At 40.4% G+C, this 17938-nt stretch overlaps 1 protein-coding gene across 3 annotated transcripts in view; it reads left to right on the forward strand.

Moving 5' to 3' along the window:
• Positions 1-2915: 2915 nt before the first annotated feature.
• Positions 2916-17938, forward strand: part of CD109 (CD109 molecule) — a 57009-nt gene continuing 41986 nt past the window's right edge. For 2 of the 3 annotated variants that reach the window (XM_044422162.1, XM_044422163.1), the window contains exons 1-8: positions 2916-3003; positions 7699-7738; positions 8885-8969; positions 9481-9574; positions 11994-12111; positions 14606-14715; positions 15005-15229; positions 17796-17897. In XM_044422162.1, coding sequence (XP_044278097.1) covers positions 7729-7738; positions 8885-8969; positions 9481-9574; positions 11994-12111; positions 14606-14715; positions 15005-15229; positions 17796-17897 — 744 coding nt within the window. In that variant the 5' untranslated portion in view covers positions 2916-3003; positions 7699-7728. Of the gene's footprint in view, positions 3004-7698; positions 7739-8860; positions 8970-9480; positions 9575-11993; positions 12112-14605; positions 14716-15004; positions 15230-17795; positions 17898-17938 lie in introns of those variants that run through there. The other variant, XM_044422164.1, reaches the window with a different exon arrangement.

Below are 17938 nucleotides of genomic sequence, written 5' to 3' on the forward strand. Positions count from 1 at the left end.
GTTGGACTTCCTTCTGAATAAACACGAGTAGGAGATGGATATGCTGTAAGAAGATACTTTGCAAGAAAATGCAAGAAGAAATAGAACTCTAACACATTTCAGAGCTGGGGCTCAAAGTTGGTGAAGGCTTACAAAAGTGAGTGCACAGAAGAGCTCACAATATTTAGCAACCTGTCTGGGCTTACATGCAAATGAAAAGCATTCCTGGCTGTTTATAGAGCATTGGTCAGCCTGGTATCTTCCAGTTGTTTGGGACCATAACTCTCACCCCTGATCATTGGCCGTGTTGGCTGGGTCTGATGGCATTTGCAGTCAGAAGCATTTAGAAGGCACCAGGCCTCCTACTCTTCTAGCTGTTTGAGCTACAATGCTGTCCTTGTGTGTTTAGAGCTGAGAAGATCCCTGTGGACTACAGGCTGTTTCTTAAAGATCTTAAATGTGCAACATTGAAAAAAAGAAAAGTAGTTGGGAGAAGAGGCACAGGAAGGAAGGAAGGAAGGAAGGAAGGAAGGAAGGAGCAGTAAGCAATTGAAAGTGTCAAAATGTGATACTTTATGGATAAGTGCTCTTCCCACACTCCTCCCACCCTCTCATGAACCAGTTTTAGGAGATCCTAGTTTGCATCAAGCCACAGTTTCCTTTTATGTTCAAACTCGGGAACGCTGCCTTAATGATGAGTGGCAAACCAAAATTAATCACGCTGAGCTTAATTTAGACTTAATGAGGAATCCTGGTAGGCCGTGATTTCTGTGCAAAAGTTGGTGTGAGAGGGGAGGGGAGGAGGAGTCAGCAGCGCTGTCCATGGTGCTCATCATGGCTTTTGAAGCCATCAACAACTACCTGAATGCTGCCATGGTGTGGCATAGTCAATCAGTGGAAAACCCTGTTTGTTTCCAAGTGAGAAAACTCTTGTTTGGATTATCGCCGTCGTCGTAATTTTTACAGAACAATTCTCTTTATGTTTAGTTTGCTGTAAGCCCCACTGTGTTCAGTGTCATTCATTCACAGGCAAGTGAGCATGGGACCCCACATCAATTCTTGTGTGTGTGTGTGTGTGTGTGTGTGTGTGTGTTTAATTATTAATTGTTCCATGTCTGTAAGAGCTATTAGCAATAAAAACAAAAACGTTAATTAATGTAAACTGTCTTTTTTCCTGCAGCTTCCCTTTGGCAGTAGCAATCTTAATTGCGATTTACAAGTCAAAGGGTATTCAGAAAGTCAGCTGCTGTTTTCTGAACTTACTGCCCTTTTGTTTGAGGACAAAAGCTTCTCAGTCTTCATCCAGACTGACAAGTCTGTATATAAGGCTGGGCAAGATGTGAAAATAAGGGTAGTTACTTTGTATCCGGACCTTAAGCCATACAATACTCCTGTAAATGTGTATATTCGGGTAAGTAGAAACTTAACATTACCTACTTGGTGAAGTACGGTTTTCTTCAGAGTACTGGATTGTCACTCATGATACGTTTACATTAAGACACAGCAGCAGGAAGAAGGTTTATTCTAAAATAGACCCCAAATGAAGATGGTATCCGTACTTAATGTAAACGGTCACTTGCGGAGTTGACATTTCAAACCAGTTCCATGCTCTTAGAGCACAAGGTTCAGGGGCATGTAGTGAACTGCCCCACCTTCTGTCCCAAGTAAAAGCAGCTTTGAAAAGCTGCAGTTTTAAGTGGAAGATGGACTGTGGGGAGAGGAAAAGATGGCTGTTTTCCTTATTCTAAAGTATACCAAGGGGGTTTTACTCCTGCTGGGGTTCATATGTGGGAAACATCTGCTTTCAATACAAAAAGTTGAGGTTCGTTACACTCAACATTGTGTAAAATATCACTTCTCCTTCAGAAAATGGGGTTTGGTATATTTTGGATGCTGAATACATACAAAAAATGTGGTTCTAGTCCAAGTATAGCTGATAAAGTTACATGTTCCTCTTTTGCTCTACTTTTCAGGGTCTCCCCCCACACTTTTTCTTCCCTTTGGGTAATTGAAATTTAGTGAGACAGGATATCCATTCCCAAGTCCATCCACTTTTATGCATTCACATACTGGTAAATCGAAGTTTAACCTTACTTAAGGGTCAAATTAGACATCACCTTGTACTTTAAGGCCCAAAGCAGCAAAGTTTTGCTCTGAGGCAGGTTTTGTATTTGATGGGAAAATATTTATGCACAAATAAGACATATTCTAAATGGGTTCCACTGAAGTGATAAAATTATCACATAATTATTTCTACTACCATTCTTCATACTAAGTGCACAACTTCACTGTCATTTTTAAAAAATTAAAAGCAGTTTTGTATGAACAAGGCATTTTATGTAGGAATGAGAATTCTTTGTTCAAAAATAGTGCACTTAGTAAACAGCACGGAGGCCTGTCATATCCATTGTGCCTAACATATAGATAATTTTTAAGTAATTAACTTTACTGTGAAGGTTTTTGTGCTACACTTGCCATCTTGGGAGCTTGTTATCTTCAGCATGTGCTCTTTAGGTCATGCACTCACAGCCCCATTGCTGGTGAAGTTTCTGGATGAATGTTTTTTACTGAAACCAGGTCCCTCTTGTGATAATCACTTATTACAATGAACTCTTGCCCCATTAATCACTATTTTGGATGTGGCCCTGGATGTGTTAATGCCAGATTATTAAATGCATAGGACAGTGTTTACTGTGAGCAGTCTGATGACTAATGCAGTGGGAAGTTACATTACAACAGAAGAAACTAAGCAGAGGTCACAAAAGGGAGTTCTGTGGACTTGCCCCATTCCAGTTGCTCAAACAAGTGCTATTTTACTGTTGTGTCAGCAGGCATTCCTGCTCATACAACATCTGTGTTTGATACTACCCATAATAACAGTATAAACTTTTTTGTTAGGATCCTCGACGCAATTTGATTCAGCAGTGGTTGAAACAGAATGGAAAACTGGGCAAGATTGCCAAACAGTTTAAATTATCCAAACATCCTGTCCTGGGTGACTGGTCCATACAAGTTCAAATAAACGTGAGTATTACCAAAATGAATTGTTTACCAGGGATATAATAAAGCATTCACTGACTTAATGTGGGCCTGGATTGCATACAATAGTTTGGTTAACTTTGGTGGAGATAACAATTCTGTGTAGTTATAAGTTCCATTGAAATGTATATTATTCAAATAGGATCAGTGGCTGAGAAGTTCTGGAGCCTTGAGCTAGTGCTTACAAAGAAAAGGCATAATCTTTCCATGACACCTCCTACATCTTTTCCGAGTGGCCAGTTGAAGCCATTTCTAGTTTATGACAGTATCTGTAATTACTTAATTGAGAATGGAAACCTCGAATTGGACTAGTTCATAACTTTAAATTGGAGGGTGTGTATGGAAGGCTGGTTGACCACAAAGAAAGAACACAGCTCTTAAGAACAAATAAAGTAAACATTAAATGATTTGAGAAAATTGTTTATTAACGTTAACATTATCACAGTCAAGAAAGAAAATGTGCCTATAAGCTTGTGGAACCAAATTTCACCTGAGTTCACAGTAATCACAAGTTTGCTTATCTGAAGCAAAAAAAAAAAAAAAAAAAAAAAAAAGTTTCCCTGGATATATTGAGGGGGACAATATTCTCCTTGCAATTGTGAGAAAGGCATGTGTAGAAAAACTGAGCAGTAACTGTGTATACAATTCTAAAACTAACTATATGAAAGAGTTAGGTCTATTAGGCATGATCAGTCTCTTGAAATCCAAGAAATGAATGATTTATTTTGTTAAAAACTGCCTATAGAGCAGAGTATGCTTAAGAAAAAGATGAATTTGAAGGCTGATGTGTAAATTATTTATTAAAATGCATATTTGTGAAGCAGTACAAACAGATGCTTTCAGTTTAGTTGTTTTTTCTCAGAACTTTAGGAGCATATTTACTTGGTTGCAGAGTCAAAGTTTTCAAGCAAAGATATTCAGAGGCCCCTTTCAAAGAAAATAAGGAAAGCAGTGCTCCCCAAATAGACTCATGCATGCTTCTGCACATCCATTGAGACACAACACCCCCCCCCCCCCAAATCTCTAAAGAGGAAAGGAAAATAACATGAGCAAAGAAAAGTACTGCATGTCAGAGAAGGGATAAAGTTGTGGAAGGAAATAGAGAACTTCCTAAGTACTGGAAAGGGGACCTATGCATTGTTACCCATTAACTTGACGCCAGACTTAATGACACCATGAGGATTATAAGCAGATGTATCAAATCCTCTCCTATTAACTGGCTTCCTGTTCTGAGCCATATAGCACCACCAGCTTTATGAAGGGAAGACGTTGTAGTGAAAGAATACAGAAAAATCACAATCCACTCCTTCCAGTGCATGCTGACCTTCCTTATCTATCAATCGGCAGGCTCAAATCCAGGAAGCCGTCACTGGCCCTCGCACAACATCTACATAAGTTTAACATCAATTCCCAATGGAAAGCTAAATGGGCTGCTGAACGCTCAGAAACAGAAAGACATTTAGATGACTCCACGCAAAAGGTGCCAGGCTTTGACCCACTCCACCAGTAGTGGACAACTTTGAACTGGATTCGCACCTCACATGGCATCTGCCTGGTTTCACTGCATACGGGGGGGGGGGGGTAGTTGCCATCCCTCAGTATGACTGTGGGTTTCCACATCAAACTGTACACAATATCGTGATCAGCTGTAAACTGAGGACATATACTGGCCCAGTGTTTGACTTTTTCCATATAAACAATGCTGTGCTTCAGTGCTTAGATGGCCTAGACCAGTGATGGTGAACCTTTTAGAAACCGAGTGCCCAAACTGCAACTCAGAAGCCACTTTTTTATCGCAAAGTGCCAACACTGCAATAAAACCTGAATACTGAGGTTTTAGTTTAGAAAAAGCAACTCACACATTAACATATTGTGTCTTAAAAGAAAAACGCAATAACAGAGCTTTCAGTGATACAAACATATACACACACACACACACACTTAGCAGTGCACTGACCTGCCATGTGAAAGCTTGGATGAGTTGCGGCTAATGAGCCGTGGCTCATGATGTCATTGCCTGGCGCCGCTACTCCTTTCCAAGCATGCGCATGGCCCCTATGTGCGCTGTTATCTGATGCTTGGCTGCTGGAGTGATGCTGGGGTGACTTGGCTTGTGTGCCAACAGAGGGCTCTGCATGCCCGCTGCGGCACGAATGCCATAGGTGCGCCATCGTATTGATGTTTGAATAGACATCTTTTTAACATGTATATTTTAAATATGTTTTTGACTTAGTTTATATGCTAATATAAATCATAAGTCCATGTATAACAAGCCATATGCAAAATGAATGAATGAACCCAATAACTTCCAAAGTGGCCACATAACTTATCCTTCCCCAGTCAGACATCAGGCTGAAATCACCAAGACTTCCCAGAGTGAGCTGTACTACACAGGGACTGCTGATGGAGTTGGCTGCTCCTGTCATTACTGTTTCTGGGATATTCTTGTGACTTGAATGCCAGTTGTCATTGCCTCCTCTGTTTGTAAGAGAATGATAAGAATCCAAATGGTAGGATGAGAGAGTCTGTTCTTAAACCTCAATTCTTCCCCCACTATTTTCTGTGTACTTATGACAAGGAGTAATATGTAGCTTTGAACTGAGATCATAGACCATAAGGAGTCTTGAACATAGCAATACAAATTATCCTTGAGGGTGCATTTCCTAAACAATGTAATATATTGAAAGGCAACATGGATATGGCTGTGATTGGGGTAGCAGAAAAAAATGTTCCTCTATTTATTAAATTTGCTGCCAGCCACATCCATGTTGTATTTATCTGTGTGCCAAAGGGCAACTGGAGCTTCTGTCATGTGCTAATCAAACAAAAGAGATGCCTTGTTGGATGTTTGTAATGCTGGTGTGCTGCATGTAATAAATATTACGGGACACAGCAAAAGGTTGCATTCCTGCCTTTAACTCATTCCTGGGGTTAACTTCTGTATAAAGAAGTTTGGCATTGCACTTCATACAAAAGAGCAGGCTTAAAAATGCAAGCTTACACGTGAATGGTTTGCTTCCTTATTTTAAGAGCATAAGATCTATAAGGGATCAAACCAAAGGACTCATCTACTCCAGGGTTCAGCTCCTCCAGTGGCCAGCCAGGTGCCCTCGTAGAAACCTGAGAAGCAAAACGTGAGCATAGTCACTCCTCCTGCTTCTGTTTCCAGCAGCTGATATTCAGAGATGTATTTGTTAAGTTGGCCTTTTGAAGCCAGATTTGTAAGTGAGCCTAAATGGAACACATCTATGAACTGTTAGCACCAGGACATTGAAGCCCATCTATTTTCCTCCTGGTATCTGAAATTACTTTCTTTGCTCATTTAGCTCTAGACACAACAAATTCCATTTATTCTGCCAGACATTATCCTGCAGTGATGGATGCATTCAACTGATGTGGCTTATAACGTGTTCCACCATCCTTTCATGCCAAAAACAAACAATAAAATGCATTGGACGAAGACAAGTTAATCTTATAACTGTGCTTTTGCCTATGTGCAAGTGTGTCTTTTCAGAAGCTAAAAGTTACATCCAGAACTGAGTTATCATTGGTCCCAGTTGGATTCAAGAAGTCAGACATTGTCTGAGTCTGTGTAGTCAGCTCATCTTCTTTCTAGTTTATTTCTGTAATAATGCAAGACCTTTAATGACTTCAGATATTCATAAGCTATTTTTAAATGACTACCCAATCCAAAACAGATAAACCATCTAGCTAAATTTGCCAGAATAGATAAAGCAGAATCTGCTTCTTATATCTCAAACATGGCCAAGAAAAATAAACCCTCTTGTCCTAGTCGTTTGGTGGTTTTCCAGCTTTTATGTGTTGTTTTTCCTGTTTTAAAAAATATAAATCCCTTTCCTAAGGCTTAGTTACAGTCTGTAAGAGCTTGTAGTTTAGCCATGTTCCTTTTGCCTTTGGCCCCACCCAACACTGGACTGTGGGCCACCAAGAGTTTCTCTGAGACTGAATTGGACCCTGAGGGTGAAAGAGTTTTGGCATCCGTCATCTTACAGCACTTTCTCCTGCACTGAGCAGAGGGTTGGACCCAATGGTCCTCTGGCCCCTCATGCCACATTCATTCTGTCCCCACCAAAACTGTTTTGTTACTTTGCAGACACACATGTCTGCACGTGCATACACATACACCCTCTACATAAATCCCTTCTTAAATTGGATTGTGGGTGCGTTATTTCCTAGGACCTAATGTTCTCCTCCATTTAAAGCACTCAGGAATGATCTCCAGCTGTTTGGTAACCATTAGTTTGTCTGGAGAAAACCAAATGTTCTGGGCTGTTAACAAGCACTTGACAAGATTTATGTCCAGCCACCAGTTATACTAATATATACCTTTCAACCTACCTGCTTAGGAGGACTTCTGTCAAAGCATTATGCTTGTAGCATGCTATTTCTGATAAACAAGCATGTCACAGAACACTTGAATATGATATTATCTCTGGAACACTGGCAACCATTCTATAGATAATTATAGTTTTTGGTTCTTTACTTTTAATGTTGGTTATTGTGAAATGAAAGGCTTCCTCTCACTGTTTGAAAAATGCAGCTCAACATGTACCTTTAATTCCTAGAATATTTTAGTTCTTAACTGCAATAAGCTGTTGCAGTTAGCTTGATGTTGAATGTCAACATCCATTTCATAATTTTTTGTTTGCATTTCCATAGGATCAAACCCACTATCAAACGTTTACTGTCATGGAGTATGGTAAGTGCCTGCACTTAAAAAGTAGGAGCCAATTTATTTTTGGAAGATAGAAGTCATTTTAAGGTTCAAGACGGCAGTTTTCCTCCTGTAGTTATATGATAAGAAATATTATTTTCAGTAATTATTCCTAATAATTAAATGTCTTTAAATCATGGAAGATCGTAAGTGTATGAGAGCCACTTATCTTTTTGCAGTTATCCAAACAATATTTGATATTCCGAATGCTTTTTATAGTTTGTAGAAGTAGTTATTCCTTTGTCTGCCCCTTTAACCTATACATGTGTCTGTAACTTTAACAGTAAACAAACTGTGTGGGAAAGGAGTGCTAAACTGTTCTGTCCCTTGCCTTACCTCCCTTATCTTGGAGTTTTTGATCCAATCAGTTTCTCCATTCTTGGCTCTGTTGCTGGAAGTGATCTGGGAACAAAGAAAAGGCTCAGTAGGGGTGCAGGATCAGGAAGTGTTTAGTGCCCCTATCCAGTGTACATGTTTTACTATTAAAGTAAGGCCACACCCACCAATCTGATAACTCACCTGTAAACTGGTAATTTCACATAATTAGAAAGAAAAGCATTTATGCATGTATGTTGTATATTTTGTGGTTGATTATTCCTCAGGATCTGGTGTCACCTCAGTTTTCTGTTTAGTCTCTTAAGATGGTAAGGGAATTTTTCAGCACCTTCACTGAATACACTTCCTGTGAATACACAGTGTAATGGGTAGGTAACTGTTTGTGTCTGGGGCCATATTTGGAAATTTGTGAAACTGTCCCAGGTACAACCATTAAATGGCTGGCATGGATGTGCATTACTACTTCCAAAGGCCCAGATGCATTTATGGGAAATTAAAGTGTCAACAGCTAGAGGCTCTCATTTTGCTCTGAAGTAATCCCAGCTGCAAATAAGAAAATATACACACATTTTAACATAAAAATTAGGAGCTGCAGGGTGTCTCAGTGGGCACCAAGTGGGCATCATTCTGCCTATTCCTAGTCAAAGTAGTAACAAACAGAATGCCTGTCTATCTATCTGTCTGATTCTAGCACCAGAGATTTCTAGGTATGTTGTACTGAAAAGCTCACATGACTGAAACTGTGTCTATTACCATTATTGTGCAATTTTAATTATAACTGTTGATTTTTTTCAGTGTTGTCAAAGTTTGAAGTCTTTCTGACAACACCTCTGCATTATTCCCCAAAAGATACGAGTTTCAATGGGACTGTCACAGCAAAGTAGGTGAAAAAATATACGTTACAGCATTTAAGACCTCTGTACATTCGTATAAGCATTGTGTATCAAAGCTGTGCGGCACTGGGCCAAAGTCTAAGTTCCATATTTTCTCTCCAGTTTTGGGGGTTGGTGGGCTGAGCAGATCTGTTGGGTCAGGTGGGGCTTGGGGAAAAATATTTGTGAGGGGTGAGAACCTACCATTTCGAGAAAAGGCAGCAGGAGATTCTATTAACATTTTTATTCAAAATAACTTTTAAGTCACACTCATACCTTTCCCAGGGTACTCTTGGTGAAAAAAGATGACTGCCTCCACTGGTTACTGTTACCTGTATTGTGAAATATTTCATGAATGCATATTTCACTGATTCAACATAATTTGCAGGAATGATCTTTGTTTTATTTTCCAAAGCTAAAATGTACAGTCACTGTGTTCAAATGCAAATAGATGTGTTGGCTTCTTGCAGTACTTCAACCATTCTTCAGAAACTGAAAGTTTCCAAATGACTATTTCAGGTACACATATGGAAAGCCAGTGAAAGGGAAAGTAACTCTTGCTTTCTTTCCATTATACTATGGAAAGAAGAGAACTATCACTAAAACATTGGAGGTGAGCCGTGTACAATGCTGACAGTGTATGTATATGTCAGGAAAAAATGTACTTCATCTATCCTGAGGATTTCTTTAGTCAACCAAGAATCAATCTTTGTCTACCTGTCTGCCTTTCCTTCTGTCTGTCCACCCTCTGTTTGTCTGTTTGCCATTTATTTCTTCTCCTTTGGGACTTAATTAAAAAGAAAACTACTCCTTTGTGCATCATACTTCTGTGTCTGAATACTAATCTGTGCCTAGAGCAGGGGTCGGCAACCCGTGGCTCCGGAGCCACACGTGGCTCTTGAATCCCTCTGTGGCTACAAAATACCAATAGGTGATGATGAGGCATCTTTTCAGGAACGCTGTGCTAGGAGGTCAAGTAAATTGTGACATTTCAGGGAAAGAGTGGAACAAGCTTCCTGTAGGCTCTCATTACAAGAAACTTTGCTGAAAAGATTCTCTCTGTCTAAATGTAATCTCCTTCCTCTGAATGATAAAAGCTGCGCTTGGGACCTGTCAGAATTCACAGCACTTGACTGTTTATCTGCTAATCAGTCACTAAACACACCTATATCTGCCACTTCCCCTGGTAGGCCAACCATGGATAAATTGAAGAAAAGAAAAGTTTCTGAAGAAAACCAAATGTTTAATGATATGTGGGTAGATTCATTTGCTTTTAATGCTGACGAACTTATGGGGTTTGCTGTTTAATGCATGCAGCCCTTTAGCACTGACTTTGACTCTTCAGGAAGCTGTTCTCCTATTCAAAATATATGAAAGGAATCCTACTAGTTTATAATGTAAGATTAAAAATAACAGTTTTTAGTGACTGAAGAGCTGCAGCTAAATCATACTGAAGATATACATAGCATTAAGGTAAAAAATGATATATGCTGTGTTATCTTCATTTTAGATGTCAAAAGGGTTTTGCAGCTCTCGGTGTTTTCTTTTGTGTAGGAAATGGGTCCGAATGGCTCTTTGAATGTTAAAGGTTGCCGACCCCTGGCCTAGAGGAATGGCAAGCAGCCTCATATGACCTCCCCCCATCTTGAAACCTGTTGACATTACACAAAAGCAAAAGATCTTTGGAAGCAGTATGCAAGTTTGGGGTCCCTATATGGTATTTCATTTTTTTAAATCAGGCAATACAGAACTGTATTTCTTGGAAAAACTTTGCAAAAATTTTAGAAACATTTTGATGTTTTAGAAGTATTTATTTCCTTCCACATTTAATTGCCTTTTGAAATCTATTTTCCTGTCAAATATACTTGTAAATTGCAGTCTTGTAGCTTGGGTTACTCCCCAATAAACTCCCCTCCCCTAGCCTAGCCTGCCCAAGTTATCACTGTAGCAAGCATCAAGAGGATTTTAGCACTATTGATGGGTTGGAGAACAGAGTGGTAGATATTATGTAGTCTCCACCAAAATGCAGACATAGGGTGCAATTGAGAGAAAATCAAGTTTTTCTAATTCTCACTGAAAACCATACGGTATAAGTATGCTTAACTATAATCAGGTGGAAACACTGTCACTATCATAGATTGTGTCCCTAATCTCAGTGTTCAAATTTTTAGATTCTTCTTCAGCTACATCCATACTCCATTGAGCCACTGTCTTTCCTTTAACAGAAAGTTCCTTTGCTTGTGTAAGTTTGAGGCCTGACTATCACCTTTTTTCTCCCTTTCTTCCCAGTAAAGACCCCTGAAAAACTGCACTGAAGTGTTGGGATACATTCTGGAAAAGAATGGGGTATGGTGCTCGGGGCAGCATTAAGGTGATAGTGCCTTAAGTGACACATGCAAAACTGCTTTTTGTGAGGACAGAATCACCACTGGATTCAACGCACTAGCCAAACTCCATAATGTTTTTCAGTTTTCTACTACTTTATCTGTTGTAGTATCAGTTTTCTACCATTTTATACCTCTCTTAAAGAATCTCTGATAGTGATCTCTACCCTGCCTTCTCTCCACACAGCTGTATTTGCCACAGGCTCTGAGGAGACAGAATGCCTGTTAAACTAGTTTAAATTTGTAGCATAGTCACAAGCCAGATATAGGTCTGGTGAAGCTGTTAGATGGTGTGAAGTGAAGGCAGGAGTGAGAAGGTGATCTAAAGCCAAGAACAGATCTCTTGGTTGCCCAGTTTAGGATACAAGCCTGGTCTGGCCTTTTCATGTTTACAAGGCTGATGTAGTCAGTCTCCCTCAGTTCCCTTCTGTGGCCAGAGCAGATGAGAGGTGCAGAAGCACCCCTCAGCCTACCATCTGATGCTGCTAAGGCAGGAGTCTGGTGCAGGTTTTAACAGTGTGCTCTACCACTACCACCTGACTGCTGAGTGAAATGCAGTGACAACATATACAATCTATGTGAAAATTCTTTTTGATTGTTATTTTCAGAAGAAAAAAATCCAATCAGTTGACTTTTTCTTTATTGCAGATTAATGGATCTGTGAACTTTGCACTTGATAGTCTAGAGATGAAGAACATAACTTACATAGATTGGGAAGAGTATATGCCTGTAGAAATTACAGCTGTGGTTACAGAATCACTTACAGGTAACCTTATTCATATCCATTAGTCCGTTTCTTAATGGAAGGAAAGTCAACAACACTGGAACTACTGAGGTGGTTTCTTTATTTACTGCTTCTTTATCCTATTTTTTGACAGTTACTGTTGCCCACAATTAGTAGTTTTTTCCTGCAACCCTAAGCCATTTTCTACACTGTGGTTTGCTTGAGGGCAACCAGCCACCCTGACAACCCAAAGTGTGTTGTATGGGGCGCTTCACCCACAATAGGTGGTGTGCGATTCAGACATGGGTGAGTGTCCCCATTGTGGGTAGAGGGAATTGGCAAGCAGACTGGAGATGCCCCTCTGTGATTCTGCATAGAGTTTTGCTTACTGTAGCATTTCTCCCATTTAACCCATTTTTCCAGAGATTTCAAAGTCTAGCTTGAGAGCTGGCTTTCACGATCTCAGTTTTGACAGATACTGACAGACCCAAGTGACATATTGGAGGGATGGTCACTGGTTGGCAATTTTTTTTCCTTTGCATGTTCAGAGTATGCAAATATTTTCTTTTTTTAAATTTAACCATTCTTGTGCAACTATGCAGGAGCACAGTTTTGTGAGTGTGGAAATCAGACACTTCAGTCGGGCAATGTTAGGTGTGAGGACCTGTTATCAGAGTGCTAGAGAAGCTCCAAGTGGGTTTTTTCTTCACTTTGCTTTTTCTTGACAGCTGTCAAAAGGCAGCCTATCAAGGGAAAGCCAAGACACAAGTAATCAAAACGCATGAAAAGGGAGTTATTTAATATGCACCCCTTTCATTTTTAGATCCTCAGCTTTTTTTCTTTTTGTCCTGACAGTTCTCAGGATGACTGTCACATACAGCTATCTGTCCGAATCAGAAACGACCCATTGCCCTGTTAATCCCACCCCTCCCCACTTCCAACCCCATTTAAAAGGGAACCCAGAAGAGTGGGTGGGACTCAGTTTTGCACTTTCCTGATCAGCTACTTAGGGAAGAAGTGGAAAATGAACATGACATTAGAAGCTCACTGCAAGCGGGATGTAAATTGTACTACCCTCTTTTCTGAGGGCATACAAAAGAGAAAGAAGCTCCTATCCTCCTCCCACTTTGGTTTGCCTGGATGCAAAGGACGGGTGCCAAGGAGGACCATGTATCTGCCAGAATCCGGCCACGTAGGTCATGCAAGAAGTAGGTCTGTGCTTGAGAGAAAGGTTACTGTGGACCAGGGAGCTTCAGACACTCCCTGTTGGAAGGATTGCCTCTTCGGATGCTTGTTCTCCAGGACTGCTGGCTGGCTTTCAGAAGAATCAGAATAATGCTGTGAAGCAGGTCCAAGGGGAGTTGGGGAGGATTGGCTGTGCTGAGACACTGAGATATGCCTATCTCAAGACTCCTCAGGGGCGCAGGCAGTTCCTAGGAATAACCAAGTATGCAGCTGGTGGGAGGGGACTCTGAAACTGAGCCTTTATAGATGAGGTGTCAGCAGAGACAGGCGGCCCAGCTAGATGACTGGTGCATGGAGAAGAGGTGTGCTTGCTTTCAGAAAGCCCCTCCTGAAAGGATGGGGCCCAGGCATGCTCATAAGGAGAGTTCCTGGAGCTGAATACTAGATTGGTTTCAACAAACCACTCTGCCTACTCAGAGATTTGTTCCAGATATTTTGTGCTTTTGGGTTAATAAAAAATGGTCTGTGGCTTTTGAATGCTCAAAGGAGGAACCTCAGCCCACAACATTCTTGGGCAAGCTGTACACTCACTCATGCGTTACCTTGCCGCACATTCAGGCATTACTATTCATGCAACTTGTTTTTGTGTACCAACTCAATTTTGTTTCACCCCAAGCTACGGGGCTTGGGCCAGCTTGGACAAAGCAACAGATGAGGGAAGCCTTTGGCACTCCACTTGATACGTAAGCCGCCTAGGAAGGCCTTGGCAATTATAGGTGACCTATAAATATATGTAAGTAAGTTTGTGAGCAGCCAATGAACCTGCTCTTTCTTTCACCCATCAGGGCTGCACTGCCCAAGATAGTCCAGGGCATGGGGTGGTGGTGGTAACTACCCAGTAGCAATGGGCAGGGCAGACCTCTGAAGATCCTGGAATAGTGTGAGAAAGGCCAGTGACCATGGTGCTGTCCGGCAATTTTGGACTCTGGACTGAATGAAAATAATGAGCAGATGGTGAAAAGAAAGTGATAAACTTCACGCAAGTTTAAAAGGCTAGTGCTCTGCTTCCTGTTAGTCTGCTAAAGGAGCCACTGCAAAGTCACAAACTTCAGAGGAAAGAAGCAGGCTTGTATTGAGGCAGATGATGGCAATTGAGGAAGCTCTAAAGATCTGGGACATAGCTCGAAAAGTTGCAGGACCCAAGCCCTGGTATGCTTCCAGTGAACAGTGCCTATGTTGCCAACAGCAGTATAGACTGTTGACAGCTGGAATTAAAAGAAATATGATCTCTTCAGATGCATTTAGGAACAAATGATTAAACACGTCCCTCTTTTAAAAAACCCCTTAACAGGAATCTCCCAGAATTCAAGTACTACTGTATTTCCAAAACTTCATGACTACTTACTAGAATTTTCCGAGTATTCAAGAGTTTTGAAACCTTCCCTGGATTTCTTCGCTACAGTGAGTCATTCTGTTAATTTTTGCTATGTCAATGTCATTCTAAAATACAGGGTCAGCAAAGGATGCATCCTGAAGACAGAGTTATGTTTTGCAAATTGCTTGAAGCTATTGTATTTGTGTCACTAGTGGTTTTGGTTGCTGACAGTTGCAAGCTGTAAATATCAAACATTATACTGGCATGTCAAACCCAGGGGCTGAGCATAAATATTTGTATTGGCCTAAAAATAAAGTTAATCACTGTTTTGAAAGCTTTGGGTTGATTTATGGACATGCCTTTTATTGTTTTCAGCTGAAGGTAACAAGACATGACAACAGGCCCCTGACTTCTGATGAACGAAGGAATGAAGTCATGATCACTGTCAAAGCCTCAGGGAGAGGTTCTTACAGCAAGCGTTATGGAAATGAATTTCAGAGGAATGCATCAATTCAGCAACGAAGCTACCCTGTACCAGCAAATGGGTTGGTTCAGATTGAATTTCCAGTTCTGGAGAATACAACAACATTGTATATTGAGGTATAATATTCCTGTGATTTTATTTCATACAAAGTCATACTACCCCCACTTTCTCCAACCTGGTGCTTTCCAGATGTGTTGGACCATGACTTCCACTGTCCCATCCTACTACCTGGATTCGACTTTAATCAGTAGTTGAATTGTAGGGTGGAAACTTACCTTAATGCCTACCTTAATCTATGTTGTACTTCATTAGACAGCTCAGGAATCCTTTTAACAGCCCTAGGCAGCCAGCCTGTATCATCATCATCATCATCATCACAATTATTGTTATTATTAGAGTTGAAAAGAAAGGGAATGAAAGTCTCTGCTTTTACCTTTTCACTTATTTACTAACTACAGTTTCCTCTTACATAAACAGTCAAGGAACTATGGTTTATTCTAGTCCTCGTTAGTTAAAGTTACCTACCTGAGTGAAAATAGATTTGCATCCTAGCTTTTTAACTAGCTAGAGTTAGAATAAGCTACAATCCCCCAAATTCAAATGTGACAAGAACCTGTGGATTAATGAAAAGGAAAGCAGAAGTTTTTGCTCTCCTCTTGTTTTCAGAGGAGCAGGTGGAGAAGGGAAGGGGGTTGAACACAAGGTTCACCATGACTTGCTTACAGTTATCTAAACCATGGTTTAAATAATTGTGTAAGCTACTTGTACCTCTAGCAATCATTTAAGTAGAATCAACAATGACTTGTCTTTAATTCATCTACTAACTGAAAGGAAAAAGGAGAAAAAGCACTGACTCATCTTATAGTTCAGAAGAAATTATTTCAGGAACTCTTGATTTGTTCTCCCCACACCTCTCCATGTTGGTGCTCTGGTGAACTGCGGTCTTATTTTTTAAATTCTGACAGCGTAAGGCAGCTTCATATCTTGGTTTAGAAGAGGTGATAATTATTCCATTTCACCTTCATGCTGACTTGAGGATCACTATTAGTACAGTGTCTGTTGTCTTGTTCAATTTTGTGGGATCAGTTTAATTTTTCAAGCCTGCACATGACAAATCTTTGAACTAGTTGCAAGGGATTAAAAAGAGTAATTAGCGTCTTGTTGACTGCATCATTACGCAGTGGAGCAGTCTCTGCAGTCTTGGAGGAGCTGGTGGTTCAGCCACTCCTAAAAAAGACCTCTCTGGCTCCAGAGATTTATACTATCTGTTACCCAGTCAAAAATACCTCATTTTTAGGCAGGGTGCTTTGAACAGTAATAGACATTCAGTTGCAGGTGCCCTTTGATGACATTGTTTACTCATTCCTTTCTGGATTCCTGTCTGGTTTTGGGATGGAATTGGAATTGGTTGCCCTGATAGATTCAGTTCTTCAGGAGGACAAGAGATTGTTATCCTGGGACTTCTTGATCACTCAGTAGGCTTCAATACTATTGACCACAGCATCCTCCTGGACTGTCTCCATGAATTAAGAGCACAATTTTATGGCATTTCTGTTGTTGCTTATGTGGATAATCCCAAAGAAACATTGGGTGACTTTGCCTTGGCCCCCTGGCAGTTATCTGTGGGGTATCATATGTCACTATTTTGTCTTCATTGTTGTTTAACATCTTTTTAAAGTCATTACATTAGAAGATTTGGAGCAAGGTATCCGTATTTTCTCTGTAACTTTTGAGTTGGAAGAGGTCATGCCTTTCCTGTGAGAAGGCCAATAACCTGAATCTTGATAAGACAGAGACCCTATGGGTGGCAGTTCCCAAATTCAGGAATTAGGTTAGTCACCTTTTTTGAATGGCTTTGCAGATCTGAAGGAAGATGTCATAGTTTCAGGGAAGCTTATTGATCCATCCTTGTCACTGGAAGCCCAGGAGACCAGTCGCTCAGGGTGCTCATGACCAGCTGTGGTTGGTGTGATAGCTGCCTGTTCCTAGTTAGGGATAGCCCAACCACTGTGCTCTGCATGTGGGTAATGTCAGAATTTGAGTACTGTAAAGGACTGTAAGTGGGGCTGTCCTTGCTCCATGGTCAAAGGTGGCAACTAGTTACAAGCTAGAGCAACTGGGGTGCTCCTTGGGGCACACATCTACGTATACATTACAGTTCAGGTAAAAGAACTGCATTTGCTGTCTGTTAGCTACTTAGCCATGTTTGAAGGTTTGTTGTTGTCTTACAAAGTCCTAAATAGTTTGAGACCAGGATACCTGGTGGACCTGCCTCCTCTGTACTTGTAGGATTTTCAGGGGAGGCCTTGCTGGGTGTTCTGAAACTTAACAAATTGCTATATAACATCTCAAAAGCAGGTCTTCTGACTGTTGGTAACCACTTCTGGAGCACCTTTCCCCATGGAGTGTTTTAAATGCCTACTGAAAATGTACTTGCTCACACAAGATTTCACAGACATATAAGTTATTACTGTGGTACTGCTGTTCCATTTCACTGTCTCTCTTGGTTTCTTTTCATCTTACTAGTTGCTGTAAGTTTAAAAAGTTGGTGTTATATTGTATTATATATGCAGTTTAATCGTGATTTTTACTTGTAAACTTTACAGATTTGATTCTGTTAAGCAGTATGGAAGTATAAAGGTCCCTGAAATTTCCTCATTTTATAAACTATTGCTTTTCCAGGCTGAATATATGGAAATTGAAACTTCTGTAACTGTATATGAAATATCCTACTCTGCCAGCATGACTTACGTCTTGATTAAAAAAACACCTCAAAATTTAAAGGTACCTAATCCTTTCAGTATGTCATTGATTTCTAAATTCAC

Source organism: Varanus komodoensis, unplaced genomic scaffold, assembly GCF_004798865.1.
Source record: "Varanus komodoensis strain SLA01 unplaced genomic scaffold, ASM479886v1 scaffold12, whole genome shotgun sequence".
Classification (NCBI taxonomy): domain Eukaryota; kingdom Metazoa; phylum Chordata; class Lepidosauria; order Squamata; family Varanidae; genus Varanus; species Varanus komodoensis.